Below are 17,973 nucleotides of genomic sequence, written 5' to 3'. Positions count from 1 at the left end.
CTAGAAATGGAGCCAAATGTTTTCCAGACTAGAAATAAAGTCAGAAATATTAAAGCTGAACTAAAGCGATCAGATCTCCTCCCAGGATTTTTGCTGATCACTTCCTGTTTTACTGAACTACTTCCTGTATTGATAAGTTGACAGGAAATGACCTAAAAATTAGAAAAACCCTGAAAAAGTTTTAATCTGAGCTCAGTTCTCCAGCTCTGCTCACTGTTGATTCAAAGGGAAGAAAACATTAAAGGTGTTCAAAATCACCTGGGCAGGGGGCGGAGCCTCAGGAGGAGTCAGGTATCAGAGCAGGAGAAATGGGGTCAAAGTTCATGTAGCAGCAGAGCAGAATCTGGATCAGGTGAGTGTTGACTTCTTGTTTTCCTCTCTCTGGGTTTTCTCTCTGTGGAGGAACCAGAACCAGAACTCGGCCCGGTTCTCCTTCAGCTTCAGCTCTTCATATCTTCACAGGAAACAGACGAAGCTTTTATTTTCTGACAGATGGACTCAAACTAACAGAAGCAGGAAGTTCAAACCTTTATTCTGTCAGTGGGAATCTTGGACCGATCCGTTTATCCTGATAAAGTCTCTTTAATCGTCTCCCTTTGAGAAATTTGACTTTAGTTTGGTTCTGCTGCCTGCGTTGTATTCTTCCATATCATCACCAAAATAATCAGTACATTTATAGATTAATATGGAGATTAAATCGTTTAAAATCAAACAGCTGCTCCAACCTCTAGAATAGATAGAATAGAATTACTTTATTCATCCCAGCAGGGAAATTATTTTGCAGTTTCAGCAGCATAGAGACAAGACACACAACATCCACCACTGAGTAGCAATGTAGACAAGATAAATAAGAATAAAATATGACATGCTGTCAATATAAAAAGCAGCTTAGAGCAGACCTTGCAAGGATTCAAAATGCAGAACAGTATGTATCTGTAAATATATGTACAGCAAGTGTGCCACAGTGCAGTTGTGCGAAATTGGACTGATTAGTGCAGAACAATGATTTAGCTTTTATTGTACAGTGAGATGGCATGTGGCAGGAAGGATTTCCTGTATCTGTCCCTACGACAGCGGAGCTGGAGCAGCCTATGTGAGAAGGTGCTCCGCTGTCTGTCCATTATGTCTAATTCTTTATTGAGGAGCTAAAGTGAGGAGTTTGTTATCTGGTAGTTTGTTCTTCTGGACCTGTTCCTCTCAGGCTCTGTGTTCATTGATAACTTTACCTGACAAAGGAAAGAATGATTGGTTGTTACGGGCAAAAAAGGAAATCTCTGCTGCTCGGCCCTGAGTTCAGGAAAACATCCGTTAAAATCCCGTCTGCCTGCTGAGGTTGATCAGTTCCAACAGTTCTGGAGGAGACAGAGGAGCTGTCCTACCCACAATCCTCTCTGCTGGTTTTATCCGTTAAAATCTGATTTTACAGTCAGGTTACCAAAGCAGCATGTAACGCTCTGCTGTAAAAATCCTCCTAACATCAGAACAATCACCAAACCTCCAGAGTCTGTAGAGAAAGTTTGCTGTTTGCCAGCTGAGGTCATCATCAAGGTCAACTCCCAGCTGTTTAAAGTAGTGTGTGATGTCTTTACTTCATCCTTATGTTGTTAAAAACATGATCAGATTTATTACAGCATCACAGTGAGACAAAGACTAGAGAGAAGATTTTAGTGAAGGATGATCTTCCAAAGGCAATTATTACTCTGCTTACCTGACAACTAAACACCAGAGCAGGAGGCCAGACTCCGTTCTGGAGGAGCTTTCTGCAACTGATGCTGCCACCTGGTGATAGTAGCAACGCATTTCAGTCAGATAATAACAAGCAGGATATAAAGATGTTTTCATTTCAGCCTGAAGGAAATCAGATCCTAGAATGATTGACAGTCAATACCAATTCTTAAAAGGAATATTGTTCCTCATGAAGTAAAATGTGTTAAATTAATGTTCTTATAAATGATTTTTTTATAGTCAGTTTACGTACTGATATATTATGGCTTCCATACTTGCATAAATATTTTTTTCTCGGAGTGTGTATTAATGCGGTATTTTTAATTTCCATTCAAACTAAGTGCAAATTAAGCTATTTATGAAATAAAGTCTGAAACATAATGAATCGTTCACGTTTTCCAGATAAAAGATGGCGCAGAAGCAGGAAGTGGATTTCAGTAAGTGATCAGAAGCAGAAATTAACCATCATAAAGGAACAAACTGACCAATCACAGCCTGTGTTGCTGCCATGTGATGAACCTCAGCCTCAGTGTGTATTTATTGTTTTCATGCTTCCTGTTCAGTGAACTTTAAGAGGTGTTTAATTCTCAGAAATCTCTGAGGTTGTGCTGGAATCAGGTTCCTCTGATCCTCTGAATCTATGATGGGAACCAGCTTTCTGCTTCACAGGACAGTTACTGGAACTGGATCACTGCACTGACTGGTTCTGGTTTCTCTCTCCAGAAGTTCAGAAGATGGAAGATCCTGATCTAAAGAAGAACAGAGCAGAATCTCCAGGATCCATCAGTCCGTCCATGAGGAGTGATGCCTCCAAACAAAAACCTCCGGAGTTCAGTACTGAACCTCGACCATCAGACATAAAGTAAGAAAAAAGTTTCTAACGGATTCATGTGACTTTATAGAGATAAAATATAAATGATATTAACTGGTTGATCTCATTGTTTGAATAAAAAGTAACTTCATTTTTAATTTACATGAGCTTAAAGCTAAATAAACATGGAAGATGTTGGTCAGTAAATAAGTAGAGTTTCAATGAAAGTCTGAATGAATCAATGATAAAAATGTTGGATGAAAACAAAAACAACCAATAAATGTGAGGAGCAACGACTCAGATTATATATGTGAAACTCTGGGTCCAGTTTATCCAGGTAGGCTGATGACCGGGCCACGCCCACTGAGCCTCTGCAGCTCCAAACAGAAAGGTCAAAGGTCAACGCGGCTGTAGAGGACTGGGCTGGTCTCCTGGTTCTGCTTCCTGGTCGGTTCTTGGGTTCTGGTCTTTAATGACCCACATCAGCTCCTCCTACTAGCTAAACAGCTTTGGTTCTGATATCATGGACCAGATCCTCTGATCTCCACCTTCTGCCACTAGATGGCAGCACTGTGATGCTGTGCAGTGCATTCTGGGCTTTGTAGTTCTATTAATGGATATTATAGAAGAACTTTGTGGAATAATTCCTAGAAATATGGTCTGATCAGATTCATCAAACTGGGATATGAGCCTGTTGTCCTGCAGGTTCTGCTTTGACCCATGTGACCCAGACCAGTAGAACCAGTTCTAGAGAAAATGTGGAGTTTGACCCAACAGATCAGTCTGAATGTTTCACTCTGGAGCTTTAAACCTTCTGCTTTTCTGCAGCAGTTTGTGTTCAGATCTTCTTCTCTGGTTTTTATCTCAGAGTTTCTCACTGATTGATGATCTGAATAACAACATGTTTGTGTTTCAGAGGGCAGAACCACAGATGGAGAGCAGAACCTCCAGGATCCAGCTGTCCATCCATGAGGAGTGATGCCTCCAAAAAAAAACCTTCAGACTTCAGTACTGAACCTGGACCATCAGAACCAGAGTAAGAAACCAGTTTCTATCTGGTTGATGTAACTCTGAAGAAACCAATGAGGGTTTAACTTTGATTCTGATTAAAAACTGATGCAGGAAGAGAACAAATATAATTTAAAGCATTATAGTTTAACAGTGACCTAAACTGGGCTTTCAGAGACCAGAACCAACTGTGGAGGAAAAACTAAATATTTTCCTTTGTGTTTCTGAAGCTGCAGCAGCTTCCAGGTTCCACAGAGGTCTGGTGTCTGTGGGAGTGGGAACAATAATGGTGATGGTGGGACATTTATAGAAGCACAAGCACTTCCTGTTCCACCATCACATTCAGCCAATCACAGCGCTCATTTCACTGACATCAACCAGCTGCAGACAGAAGGTTAAGGGTCAGACTGGAGACTAAAGTATGATTAAACTCTAACATTTTCCTCATAACAAGTGAAATAATCTCCTAAAAGGCTCAGATATTAAATGTCAGAAAACATAATTATGTCCCAGACCGACTGTCAGGCTGAATTCACTAAATAAATGTCAGTTTGATCCACATCAACCATCCACCATAAACTGGAACAAAGAAAACTGATTTACCAAGAAACTCGGCTTTAGGTTCATCAGATCAATATATCAGAAAATTATTGGTTATCACAAAATCACTGAACACACTGTGATTATTATGAACTGCTTTGAGTTCAGTAAATATAGATAATTATTGAAGAGAAATACCTTCAGGCTCTCTGTGCCTCTAGTTTATTTATTGACTCTTTGTTTAATACATAATAAATGTTTTAGAGTGAATGGTGGTGGTGCGGTTAATCCTTGATGTGAAGGTTGTGGGTTTGATTCCTGTCTCAGACCATTTGCTTCATATGTTCCTTTCCTCTCTCCATCCTCATACCTGCTAAATTACTGTTAAATATCAGCAATTAGTGCCAAAAATGTCTTCGTATAAATGTTTTATTAAGAGTTAACCCTCAGTGCAACAGCTGAAGAAAAGAATTTATTGATATTGATTCGAACATTTGGGTCAATTTTGTGGTCCTTGGTACCGGTTCTAAACTCTGATCTTTTCTGTAAATTCACCAATAAATACAGATGTTTTCAGATGTTAAAATGTGAAGATTAATATTAGACTGTAGAGATTGGTTATTTTAATAATCTATTTCATTTTCAACACTTTGAACCAATCAGATCAGATGGAGAAAAAAATCAACTTTCAGCTTCATTTTAGCTTCTATTCAGACAAACCAGACGGGCTGAACAGAACCTGATTTTAATGCTTTTGATGACAAAGGAACCCAGAAACAGGCGAGACGAGCAGAATCAGATGAAAATCAGAACCAAGTCCATAAAAGGAACCAGACCACCTGAATAAAACAGGAACTGGGCTCAATGAAAATGGACTGTAACTAAAGACTACAACTGCAAACAATAAATCAGGACAAAAAACAACAACAAAGTGAACAGAACCAAAGTCCAAAGTATCATCATGAAGTCAGATTTAGTCGACCCAACTTTATATGACTAATAAAAACATGAACTTTAGATGACTTGTTGTTAGCTCTGCTAGCATGTCCACATAATGCTCTGCCACAGTATAAAGCTCTTTATAAAGAGCTCAGATCAATGCAAACTGGGGCTGAGTCGTGTTTACTGGTGTTCCACCATTAAAGAAGGATCCAATTTTCTCCACAGGAATCCAGATTAGAGTCAGTTTTTGTTTTTTCAGCCTCTGATGGATCAGTTTTCTATTCTGGCTCAGACAGAATAATGATTATTGTCCCAGAACAGATTCAGATGGACAAACACAATTGTATTATATCTGGTATCATTATTGATACCAGTTATAGTTTGTGGTGGACCTTCATGAACATCTTCAGCTCCAGCCTGTTGCTAGTGAACTATTTCAGTGATGAAGAAATGTCTTCACAGGAGAAGCTTTGGTGAGGAGGAGCATCCATCCTGCTGTGCTTTGGGTCAGAATGTTCTGATGGATCCGGTCTGTACCATCTGCCCCCAGTGTGGGAAACGACCCAGAACAGGATCTGGACTGCTGACAGCCAATCAGAGTAGCTGTGCTCCAGGTGAGACTGAACTCCTCCAATCAGAGCTTCCTTCTATCGTCTCTGTGGAACCAGATCCACGTCTTTAGTTGAGATTTGGAAATTTAAGGTTTAAAAGTCTTTTTGTGGTCAGTTGTTTCAACTGAATCTGTCTTTTTCCAGCTGGTGTAACTGGAACTTATGTCCAGGTAACTGGGCTTAATAAAGTCCTCATTTAATTTGAGCCTGTTCAAAAAATGGCCACAAGATAAATGTACAAATGTAACTTTTTATTTTGTTCATTTTTAAAATTGTAAGTGAAGACTCTTACTCTGAAGGGTCATGTTGCAGCATAACATGTCATCAGCTCTAAATAAAACAAACACTTCATAGAATCAATTTGATGATTCTTACAGATAATTTTATTTGTGTTTCAGCACATTATGAGGTTAAGGGGAATGAAATAGCAGAGAGGATGGCTAAGGAGAGCAGCAATCGGGTTTTGGTTGATATTAATGTTACGTTTAGTATAACAGAAATAAAGTGTATAATAAAACAATAAAAGAGAGGTGGCAAAAGTTATAGGTCAGCAAATTGCCCAGCTGCCAATATGGTTAATCTGACCTTGCTGAAAATGATTTTTGTTCTACTTTTATTGGTTATTACACCAGGCCTTTAAGGTTCTGCTGGAAAATTGGAGTTTCTAATTTGGGAAATGACTAAAGGACAATTCCACGTAATTTCTTTCTACTTTGAGCATCTTTAATGTGATCTACTTCAAAAACTAAAATATGTAGACTTCAATCATGTAGATTATTCAGGCCAGATTATCTAAAACCAAGTTTGTAGTTTTTTTTCTTTCCCTAAACGAAGCTGCATTAAAGCTTTGATTTGTGAAGCTTCAATGCAGGTTTGATTTCAACCCTTTTAATGTATCTGGACCACGGTCACCATGTCTCTCTATGAAAAGGGAGAACATGGTGGATTTCACTAGGCAGAAAGTGATTTAAACTCTGTTATAGAGTTTAAATCACTTTCTGCCCATTAGAAAGTGACTTTGAGTAACCTCAGAGGTCACTGAAGTCTCTGAAAAACTCCCTGGTTCAAGGTGTGGTTGAGGTTCAGCCTGGCAGATGATGGTAAATGTAGAATATAGTAAGGAGTTATGTTACAGAGAAGCTTCTTCAGGAAGTGAATAGTTTGTGAGATCCTAATGGTTTTGGAGACAATCAGGCAGATGAATGTGAGGACAGCAGAGCTGCAGCAGACAACAGAGGAGTGGAGGAGAATCTGGGGACCAACAAGGCATCCTTAGACCATGGAGGCACAGAAATCACAAGAGGTGAACTGGAGAAAGATTACTAGAAACAATAACTACATGCTATAGTGAAGAGTTAAAAACTCAGAGAGATAACTAGTAACTTGTCCCCTGTCTGTCAGATCCTGGTTTTTACCTGGATTTATGGCCAAATGTTCACTAATCACAATCTATAGTTTAAAGTTTTCTGCTATTAGTGTAGAATAATGTAGCCCATATTTTAAGAGTGCAAGTATTTCAGCTTTTAAACTCAAGCAGATTGAAAATGCTCAACCAGTAGGTGGCCCTAATGGGTAAAGGCCCTTTACCCATTTCCTGAATGGGAAGCTCAATCTGAAGCCAACTTCAGCTCTGTAAAATCCAAACTGTTTCCTGAGTTTGATTCCATGAATGAGAAGTTAGATGGTGAACCACAACTCAGACCTCAATAAAACCTAAACTAACAGGAGCTGTTCCCTCTGCTGGACGTTGTTTCCATCAGAACTAGTTTGATTTGGCCATAATTTTGTGATAAAACAGCAGTGGCCTCAGAGGCCATCAAAGAGGATAATTTGATACATGGGTCTATGCAGTTGTTTATTAAATTCATGTCTATTTTTGCAACTCTCATTCCAAGTATTTTGTGTAATTTTGACTGCATATATCCCAGTAAACTTGAAATAAGATAAAAATATACAGATAAAGTCTCAGGAAGATATAGAAGCTTGTTTAAAGTCCATATTTCTTGAATATTTTTCAATTTCCATATAGATTTTCTATATTTTTAAACTTGTTTAGAGAAAGGTGTTTTCTGTTGCTTTTTAATGGTGTTAATATTTTTCAAACACTGAGAGCTGAAATAGATTTGAAAGATAAAACTTTACATCCCAATGAATCAACAGCAGCAACTTTAACTTTAAGTCGTGACTTTCGTTCTTCTTACCATGCAGAGTTTTTATAAAATTTGGGCTTTTTATTTATTGATTTACTTTTTTCTCATCCATTAAAGCTGATGCACAAATTGTCTCTGAGAATATCAAAAAATTATTGTTTTCCTTATGTTCAGCTGAAGTGTCTCCTCTCCTGTCTTTGTCTCTTTCTTCAGATTTTGATATTCAGTGTCAGAGTGACCATAAAGCGTCTCTGAAGAAGAAGTTCCAGAGTCTCTTTGAAGGCGTCGCTGAAGCTGGAAATCAAACCGTTCTGAACCAGATCTACACAGAGCTCCACATCACAGAGGGGTTAACTAGAGAGGTCAACCAGGAACATGAGGTCAGACACATTGAAACAGCATCCAGGAAACAAGAAACAACAATCAGAAGAGAAGACATCTTTAAAGTCCCACCTGGAAGAGATCAACCAATCAGAACAGTGATGACCATGGGAGTGGCTGGCATTGGGAAAACACTGTTAACACAGAAGTTCACTCTGGACTGGGCTGAAGGCAAAACCAACCAGAACATTGATTTCATATTTCCATTCACTTTCAGAGTGCTGAATATGTTGAAAGAAGAAAAGTTCAGCTTATTAGGACTGATTCATAAATTATTTTCTAAAACCAAAGAAATCAGCAGCTTTGAAACGTTCCAGGTTCTGTTCATCTTTGATGGTCTGGATGAAAGTCGATTTACTCTGGATTTCAAGAACAATCCGATCCTGACTGATGTTACAGAGTCCAGCTCAGTGGATGTTCTGGTGACAAACCTCATCAGGAGGAAACTGCTTCCCTCTGCTCTCCTCTGGATAACCACACGACCTGCAGCAGCCAATCAGATCCCTGCTGAGTGTGTCGGCATGGCAACAGAGGTCAGAGGGTTCACTGACCCCCAGAAGGAGGAGTACTTCAGGAAGAGATTCAGAGATGATGAAGAGAAGGCCAGCAGGATCATCTCCCACATCCAGAAATCAAAAAGTCTCCACATCATGTGTCACATCCCAGTTTTCTGCTGGATCACTGCTAAAGTTCTGGAGGATGTGATGAAGACCAGAGAGGGAGAAAAACTGCCAAAGACTCTGACTGAGATGTACATAGCATTCCTGGAGGTTAACTTCGCAATCAAGAAGGAAAAGTATGATGGAGGAAAAAAGACAAGATCAATCTGGAGTCCAGAGAACAAGAAGCTGATTGAGTCTCTAGGAAAACTGGCTTTTGAGCAGCTGCTGGAGGGAAACCTGATCTTCTATGACAAAGAGCTCAAAAAGTGCGGCATCAACATCAAAGATGCTGCGTTGTTCTCAGGAGTGTTCACTGAAATGTTTAAAAGAGAGAGAGGGACGTGCGACATCTCCGTCTACTCCTTTGTTCATCTGAGCATCCAGGAGTTTCTGGCTGCAGTCTACATGCTCCACTGTTTCACCAGCAGGAAGTCAGAGGTGATCAAGACGTTTCTGGGAGAAAAATACAGAGAAACATCTCTAGATGAGTTCATGAAGAAAGTCATGAAGAAATCCCTCAGCAGTAAAAATGGCCACCTGGACCTGTTTGTCCGCTTCCTTCATGGTCTCACTGTGGAGTCCAACCAGAGACTCTTAGAAGATCTGCTGGGTCAGACAGAGAACAGTCCAGAAACCATCCAGAGAATCATCATCAACCTGAAGAAGAGGAACACTGATAGAATCTCTCCTGACAGAAGAATCAACATCTTCTACTGTCTGGTGGAGATGAACGACGTCTCATTTTATCAGCAGATCCAACGGCTGCTGGATTCAGGGAAGCAGCTCTCAGTGACTGAATGTTCATCTCTGGCCTTCATGCTGCAGATGTCAGAGGTTCTGGATGAGTTGGACCTGAAGAAGTACAACACATCATCAGATGGACGACTGAGACTGGTTCCAGCTGTGAGGAACTGCAGAAAGGCTCGGTGAGTCCAGATGTTTTCATTGTGTGAATGCTGATTCAGCTCTATTGTCCTCCTGTTTCTTCTTCTTCTTCAAGTTGCTTCTGGATGTTTTTGGTCTTTAACTTCTTCCTTCATCCTCTGGACTATTTCAGCCATTCAACCATCTAAACATTCAGCTCATCCAGGACAGCTGCAGCTTCTGGTTTTAGACATTTTGATCATTTTAAAAATATTTATCTTTTTATCAGTTTTCATGTTTAAATGAATAGAAAACCCTGAACTCTAGAAAAAAATCTATTTTGTCTGAAAGATCCAATCAGCCAGAGAGACTTTTACACTTTAAACTCCTCTTCACTCATTGAGCCGCTACTCCTTTTAGGATCTTTGTCTTTTTTTTTTTTTTTTATAAAATCACTGTTTAGGTTTGATGGACACTTTCAAATAACCACAATAATTGCTGCTGTTGTCATGGAAACCAGTTAGAAACTTAGTGAACCAACTTTTTCTCCTCCCACTAGTTTCCTCTGAGTTTGTAAATGAGAGCAAAATGTGGTGATTGTTGTCTGGCTCCAGAAAAAGTCCTAGTTTCTGTCAGATCCTCCCAAAGCTCTGAGAACTCTGCTTCCAGAGCTGGAACCATTTTCCTCATCAACTCTTCATCTGCAGCTTTTGTTGAAGCTGTTAGCCATGAAGACCTGGAGAGACATGAGCTTCAACTCTTTAGACATCCCAGCCTCTTCTAGTTACTGGAGAACTTTCGCTGCTTCACCATGAAAAATGCTGCTGGACCCAAACGCTCTGTTTTGGTCTTCAGCTCTTTAAGAGTTTAGCAACAATTTCTTCTAACATCCAAACCTTTGTTCCTCTGAGCCAAACGGTCTAGTCCAAGTCCGAGCTGTGAGCAGTTCCTCCTCCTCTCCATCATCTCCAGTAGTTTCCTTCATCAGCTCAGTCAGCCTCTTCATCAGCTGCTTCAGCTCCTTTGAGGCTCTGATGCTGCAGCTCCATCAGATGCTGCAGAGAAAACTGAACTTTCCTTCACAGATGATAGAAGATCTTCAACATCTGACTGCAGCTGAAGGTCTGAGGACATGAAGCCTGGACCAGAACCAGAACCTGGACTTTAACCAGGAACTGCACAGATTCTCTGTGGGGTCAAACTCAGTAAATTGAAGATCAGATGTTGATCAGATGATGACATCACTGTTATCATATTTTAGTCTGTTTATGATCCAGATTGATTTCATTAGAACTGAATTTATTTCTTCTCTAATCACAGACTTGTTGGCTGTTGGCTCCGAAAGGCTGAATATGAAGTTTTGGCCTCGGCTCTGAAGTCCAACCCAGATCTGACTGAACTGGAAATAAATCAGATCAACATACATGAAGGTGGAGACTCTGATCTGAAGCGTCTGCTTGAGATCCTGGAGAGTTCAGTCAGTAAAGTGAAGAATCTGAGGTTTGTTTTCTTTATTTATACAATAAAATCATTCATTTATACTTTAAACATTAGTTTAATTAATGCTTTTATTCTAATATATTTTATTTCATAACAACCTGTTTAAATGTCAGAATAAAATCTCTAAAACTTTTTACCTTATATATATATTTTTTTCTTATTTCAGACTTTGAGATTATTGAACTTTGTTTTTCAGTTTTTTACTTTAAAATGTTTTTTACTGATGAACAAAATGAGTAAAATAATTCAAATGATGTAAATTAATGATGGAGATGTTTCAGTTTGGTTTGGTAAAGATTCAGATTGTTTTATTTCTCATTTCTGATTCTCATCTTTACATCCAGAATGAAATGTTGTTCCTCCAGAGTCGAGCCACAAACACTGACAAGTTCAAATCATCATTAATGACCAAATCTAAGAAATGACTGATTGTAGAAAAGCAAATCTAGATGAAATGAATGAAAGTGAGGTTTGCAGCAGCAGCAGCAGGTTCCTCAGCTTTGTCCTGAAGCTGTGGTTCTGTTGGGCCGGGTCAGAGAGGAACCGTCCTCTTCAGTCTGACAGCTGTCAGTCGGTTGGAGCCTCGTCTCTGTGATGATGCTTCATCAGGTCACGTCTCCTTAGGAAATAATGGCCTCCATTGGCTTTCAGCAGCTTTAATAAGAACCCAAGGCCATTAATGAATAAACTGAGTGGTTCTGATCCAGTTACCAAGTCGGGTCTCCAGCTGATGATCAAGAACCAGCAGAAATAGCTCAACTCATCCAGGCTGATAGAAAACTTTGAGTTTCTTTATTGATCAAATGTTCTGGTTCTGCTGGTTTGGACTCTTTAAACCAGTTTGACTGGATCAGATGTTAGAATCAGTTCATCATGTTTCTTTTACATTCAGGGAAATTAATTTTCTACATTTTTATTATTTATTTGTTCATGTTTCAGTTTTAACCTGCATCCTGTTGGCTTCAGCTCACATCTTTTATTCTTTATTCAGATTGTGGACCTGCAGTTTGTCAGAGACCAGCTGGACTTCTCTGTTCTCAGCTCTGAAGTCCAAACCGACCCGTCTGACAGAACTGGACCTGATCGAAACCAACCTGGGAGATTCTGTAGTGAAGGAGCTCTGTGGTTTTCTACAGACTGAAGGCTGCAGACTGGAGACATTGATGTATGTAATTCTATAATTATTGATAATTCTGTGAATAATTATATATAATTGATCATAAATCAAATTAATTTCTTCTGTTCTAATAAATATTTTCTGAGTTTGTTCCTGGACTTGGATCCAGAGTTTAATTTAGTCCCTCTGTGTAACTGAGTTGGACCTGCTGACCTGAGGTCAGAACAGGACAGCATTCGGACCCCCAGTGTGTAGAAATCCCCCTCATGTGAAGCAGGTCAAAGGTCATTCAACCCAGTCTAGAAAAGTGAATTCCTGGAATCTGACAGGAACAAATCAATAATCAATGACTTCAACACTTTGATCAGAACCTGGAATGATTTTACTGACTAAAATCCTCCAACACAACATGACCCAGTACCAGGTTCTGGTTCTGGTTCTGGTTCTGAAGTCAGCAGGTCTTTATTGAAGCAGCAGCTTGTTGGCATTAATATTGATGAGAATCTTTAACTGGTTCTGTTGGACTGGTTAACCTGCATCCTGTTGGCTTCAGCTCACATCTTTTATTCTTTATTCAGATTGAAGAAATGCAGTTTGTCAAAGATCAGCTGTGATTATTTGACCTCAACTCTGAAGTCCAACCCGACCCGTCTGACAGGACTGGACCTGACAGGAAACAACCTGAAAGATTCAGATGTTCAGCAGCTGAAGAATCTTGTAAAGATTGTTTGGTAAGTAAATGTTTGTAGTGAGTCCAGCTCCTGTCAGCATATTGAACTAAACCCAGTTAGCATCAAAGCAAAGATCCAGTGTTCCCAGTAAAGCTGCAGCTTCTCAGTGGGAGGAGAATGGTTCAGGCTTCCTGATTGGACACAGAGACAGCAATCAGCCAATCAGAGGAGCAGCAGCTTGCTGTGTTCCTATGTTTGTGTTGGTGTGAAGATGAGTGTTGTTGCTGTGTCCATGTCTCCAGGAAGTCCAGCTGGACTCCAGCGTCCAGCCGTCCAACATGTCTAGAGACAGTGGTCCTCATCCATCAAACTGTGGCAGCAGCAGATCTGATCTCAGATCTGTTTGTTCTCTCAGTTCAACAGGAAACAACTGATCAGGTTCATCTTGCTCACAGCTCTGAGATCAGTCTGACTGCAGCCTGGAAACCATCTAGTGGATGTGCTGCGTCACTGACTGCTGCTGGAGAGAGGCTGGAAACACTCACTGATCTGCTCTCTCCTTCCTTCTTCTCTCTGCAGGTTCTGATCTCTGTGAAGTAGAGAATGGTCTCAGTGTCCTGCTGATCCTCAGAGGTTGAAGCTGCAGCAGTTTGAGTCTAAAGAGACTCTGACTGGATCATGATGATGACCTCTGACCTCCAAGATTTTCCTCCCGTTTATTTTCTCGTGTCTGTCATTTAGTGTCTGATATTGTTTGTCTCTTTGGATCAATAAAGATCCAATTCAAACTGGGCTCCATTTAGAGGCTTCATGGAGTTTTGATCTGAACTGGATTCAACTGGAAAGTTGATCTTTTTTCTCTCTGATTCATTTTCATCCTGGAACCAGAAATGGTCTGAGAATGGAAACATGGGAATCATTTTCAGTTCAGCTTTGAAGCCATGAAAGACACTTCAAACCTCTTTTCTCTGCTGCTTCTTCCTTCTGCTGACATGAAAATGTTCCTCAAAGCTCCACAGATAAAAAGATGCTTTACTGGAAACTGCAGAGAAACTTCAGCTTCCATCAGAGAAACCAGTTTAACCAGTTTAGAACTGGATGTCCTACAGAAACTCTGATCTTAGAGCAGTTTTCAGGAACATGTGGAACCTGGAAAAAAAAAGATTTTATATATTTTATGTTCATTGTAAAAGCTAAATCTTGAAGTTTTACGTCATCATTGGTTCTCAGCTTTAATTTCTCTCAGTTTGTTTTGGTTTTTACTTTTTTAACTCCATTGTTATGTTTATTGTGTATAATATTGCTAGTGTTATTATTAGTTGAAATACGCCACCTTGTGGCGTTTAAGTTATTGTTTAAGTTAATAGTAGAAGAAGAATATGGACAGGAAGTGCTTTGCCCAGAATCAATGGCCGCTCCACACTCCTCCTAGTTCTTTCTTGGTGTTTGTTAAAGCATTGTCTGTGAGTATTACTTGATAATAATATTAAGACACCTGTAATGTTACATAATATGATGGTATTGTGAAAAGTTGTATGTTTATAGCCCGTTATTATTATGCTAATGAGTCCGTTTTCATATGCTAATTTTTGTTGCTAATCGCTAGCTAACATCCTCATTTCATTGAAAGTCAATGCCATGTTGGTCCTTTATTTTATTTGTATCGCTCTGTAAAGCCTAGATTGTAATACATTGCATTTCTGTATGTTACAGTTTCACAAAAAAGGAAGGAGAAGAAAATTATTGAACTATCACTGAAGTAAACTTTATTAACCAGTCATCGCCGTCAGGATTTTCTTCATCTTTCAAGATTGTTTAGCTGTTTGGATAGCTAGTGCGAGTATCTAGTGAGACCAATAACATCCATATTTCATGTTTTGAGTTTTCTAGAGAACTTCAGGCTCTTTACTGTGATTTTACTGATTTATTCAAACCTCAGAGAATCACTGGGATAATGTGCTGATTGGTTCATGTTTGATTTTCATAATTCTTCTAATGCAATGTGGGTTGCTGGATGTTTAACGACCAAATAAAGTTTTAAAAAAATCTTTGTGTATTTTTATGCAGCTGACTGTGTACACATATAATAACTAAACCTTCATTTTAATCCTCCATGCCATTTTTGCTGTATTATAAGTTTTCACATTTAGTTTCACAGCTTAAATTAGTAAAAGCAGAAACATCTCAAGTTGATTTCAGCTTTAAGCTACTAATTTAGCCAGCAGTTTATTTTTGCAGTATTCAGACTGAAGATGTTTTTTTAATAAAACAGATGAGAATCAATCTTTTCACTCAAAACTCGATTAATGAAATCAGCTATTGAATTAGAATAATAACTTGTATAAAACTGCCATTTCTGTCTAGTTAATGGTGCAGCAGATCCTGCAGGGGGCGCTCTGGGGCCTCAGTGTTCAGGTCGGTTACAGTCACATCTCCCAGACTCCTGAATCTTCTGGTTCCTTCCTGAAATGATTTCCTGCAATAAAATGTTGGTTGGAAATGAGCAGAAAACTGAGAAAAACCTGAAAAAGTTCAAATCTGACCTAAAGTTTTACAGCTCAACTCATACAAAGGAAAACATGAAAATAAAGGTGTTTATTATCACCTGGACGGAGGCGGAGCCTCAGCTGGGTCAGGGGGCGGAGCCTCAGGTGTGTCAGCTCTAGTCAGGTTTGGATCAGAACCGGTTCAGACTCCATGCAGCAGCAGAGCAGCGTCTGGATCAGGTGAGTGTTCACTTCTTGTTTTGCTGATGTTTTATTTACAATGTGAAATTAATCCACAGCATAAACAACTAAGCAGGTGTAAGTGAACCAGGGTGTGATATTATTTAAAACAATGTTGTTGCAAGGAAGTAAATTTGGTAAGACTTTATTTGAAGGGGTGCACGTAAAAAGGACATAGGATTCTTTATAAATGTTGAATTAGGTTTGAATTAGGTCCGCTGTATTTTATATTTCTGTTTTTTTGTCAATGTTTTGGTAGCGATCTGGACAGGTAATGTCCTGTTCTGCAGTGCCGGGGGGCCAGACGGGTGTAAAGATAATTTTCTGGACCCGGACTCAGACCTCAGAGACGCAGAGTGATGGATCCTCTGGGGAGTCAGAGGCAGGAGGCTTAAATGAAGTGAGCTCTGCTACGTGAGCGCTGAGGATTAGAACAAGCAGAAACTATTATTAGTGGTTTATTGTGTTGCTGAGCAGAAACTTGGTGCAGCTTTGGCTATTTTATAAAAGTCTTTATAGATAAAACTGAATCTGATCAACTTGAAAATCTTTATTAATTTAATGAAATAGTCATGGAAAAAAAATCTTGAAATGTTTAAACATAAATAATCTTTAAACTGAAATGTGAACTGGTTGTTATTTTCCATTTATTTCCTGGTAGTGATGATCAGACAGGATTCTTCTCATTAGCAACACACCTCTGCTGTGAGAGGGGGCGGAGCCTCAGGTGGGTCCGGTTCAAGTTCTGGAGAATCGGGTCCAGTTCGTTCCGACTCGGTTTGTGTGAACAGAAGGAGAAGCAAAGATCTGATCAGGTGAGTTTTAACTCCACACAGTAAAAATGCCAGTGTTAAAATCTCAGGTGTAGTGTTAAATAAAGAATGAGAGTGTTGTTTTGACACCACACAGCTTTAAAATAACACTGGAAGTGTAAACTCCGTAATATTTGCGTTGTTAAATTCCAGTGTTAATTGGTTGGTGTTGCTTAAGCCCCGCCTTCGCGTAACGGCTGCAGAGCACGTTCTACTTTCTGTCGTCACGCCACCAGCCAGTCGGTCGGTACGGCTTCATTTCGCACACGGAAGACACAATTCTTTCCTAAAGGTGAGCTAAATATTCATACATGACCATTGTTTCGTTGGAAATGTGCTTTTTAGTTTGAGACTTCAAAGAGTGCACGATATTCAACCCATTTTGCATGGAAAATCCACCAAATTCAAGGTCCCGCCGTTTTGCCAAATCTAGGCGAACGGTAAATTTGAATTCTGTTATACAACCCCTGGCAAAAAGTATGGAATCACCAGTCTTGGATGAGCACTCATTCAGACATTTCATGCTGTAAAACAAACTCAGATCAAAAACATGATACAATATTAAGGTCGTTCCAAAGTGCAACTTGTTGGCCTTCAGGAACACTCAAAGAAATGAAGAGAAAACATTGTGGAAGTCAGTGAATGATACTTTTATTGACCAAACACAGGGAAATAAATATGGAATCACTCAATTCTGAGGAAAAAAGTATGGAATCATGAAAAACGCATAAACAAAAGACCATTCAAAATACATCACTAGTATTTAGTTGCACCACCTTTGGCTTTTATAACAGCTTTCAGTCTTTGAGGCATGGACTTGATGAGTGACAAACAGTATTCTGCATCAATTTGGTGCCAACTCTCTGTGATAGCAGTTGCCAGATCAGCTTTGCTGGTTGGACCCTTCTTGTGGACCATTTTTTTCAATCTCCACCACAGGTTTTCAATTGGGTTGAGATCTGGACTATTTGCAGGCCATGACATCGACTGAATGTGTCTTTCTTCAAGGAATGCCTTCACTGTTTTTGCCCGATGGCACGATGCATTGTCATCTTGGAAAATTATTTCATCATCACCAAACATCCGTTCAATTGAAGGGATGAGAAAACTGTCCAAAATGTCAATGTAAACTTGTGCATTGATAGAAGAATTAACCACAGTCATCTCCCCAGTGCCTTTGCCTGACATGCAGCCCCATATCATCAAGGACTGTGGAAATTTGGTTGTTTTCTTCAGGCAGGCCTCTTCATAAATCTCACTGGAACGGCACCAAACAAAAGTTCCAGCATCATCACCTTGTCCAATGCAGATTCTTGACTCATCACTGAAGACAACTTTCATCCAGTCATCCACAGTCCATGATTGCCTCTCCTTAGCCCATTGGAGTCTCGTTCTTTTATGTTTAGGTGTCAATGCTGGTTTTCGTTTAGCTTTCCTGTATTGAAATCCCATC

At 39.6% G+C, this 17,973-nt stretch overlaps 1 protein-coding gene across 1 annotated transcript; it reads left to right on the top strand.

The window, feature by feature from the left end:
* The first annotated feature begins 220 nt into the window (after positions 1-220).
* Positions 221-16,714, top strand: LOC116716301 (NLR family CARD domain-containing protein 3-like). Its single transcript, XM_032557221.1, has 9 exons — positions 221-352; positions 2,449-2,587; positions 3,453-3,572; positions 5,489-5,640; positions 8,001-9,756; positions 11,015-11,194; positions 12,186-12,359; positions 12,890-13,042; positions 16,699-16,714. The coding sequence occupies exons 2-9, from the start codon at positions 2,460-2,462 to the stop codon at positions 16,712-16,714; spliced, it is 2,679 nt and encodes an 892-aa protein (XP_032413112.1). The 5' UTR covers positions 221-352; positions 2,449-2,459.
* Positions 16,715-17,973: the final 1,259 nt, after the last annotated feature.

This window comes from Xiphophorus hellerii, chromosome 24, assembly GCF_003331165.1.
Source record: "Xiphophorus hellerii strain 12219 chromosome 24, Xiphophorus_hellerii-4.1, whole genome shotgun sequence".
In the NCBI taxonomy this organism is placed as follows: domain Eukaryota; kingdom Metazoa; phylum Chordata; class Actinopteri; order Cyprinodontiformes; family Poeciliidae; genus Xiphophorus; species Xiphophorus hellerii.
Note: the sequence above shows the minus strand (reverse complement) of the source record. Positions and strands in the feature narration are given on the sequence as shown.

Coding starts and splice junctions, on each gene's coding strand:
- LOC116716301 (XM_032557221.1), top strand. CDS start 2,460: ATGGAAGATCCTGATCTAAAGAAGAACAGAGCAGAATCTCCAGGATCC. Junction 9,757..11,014: donor AGGAACTGCAGAAAGGCTCG/GTGAGTCCAGAT, acceptor CTCTAATCACAG/ACTTGTTGGCTGTTGGCTCC. Junction 11,195..12,185: donor AGTAAAGTGAAGAATCTGAG/GTTTGTTTTCTT, acceptor TTCTTTATTCAG/ATTGTGGACCTGCAGTTTGT.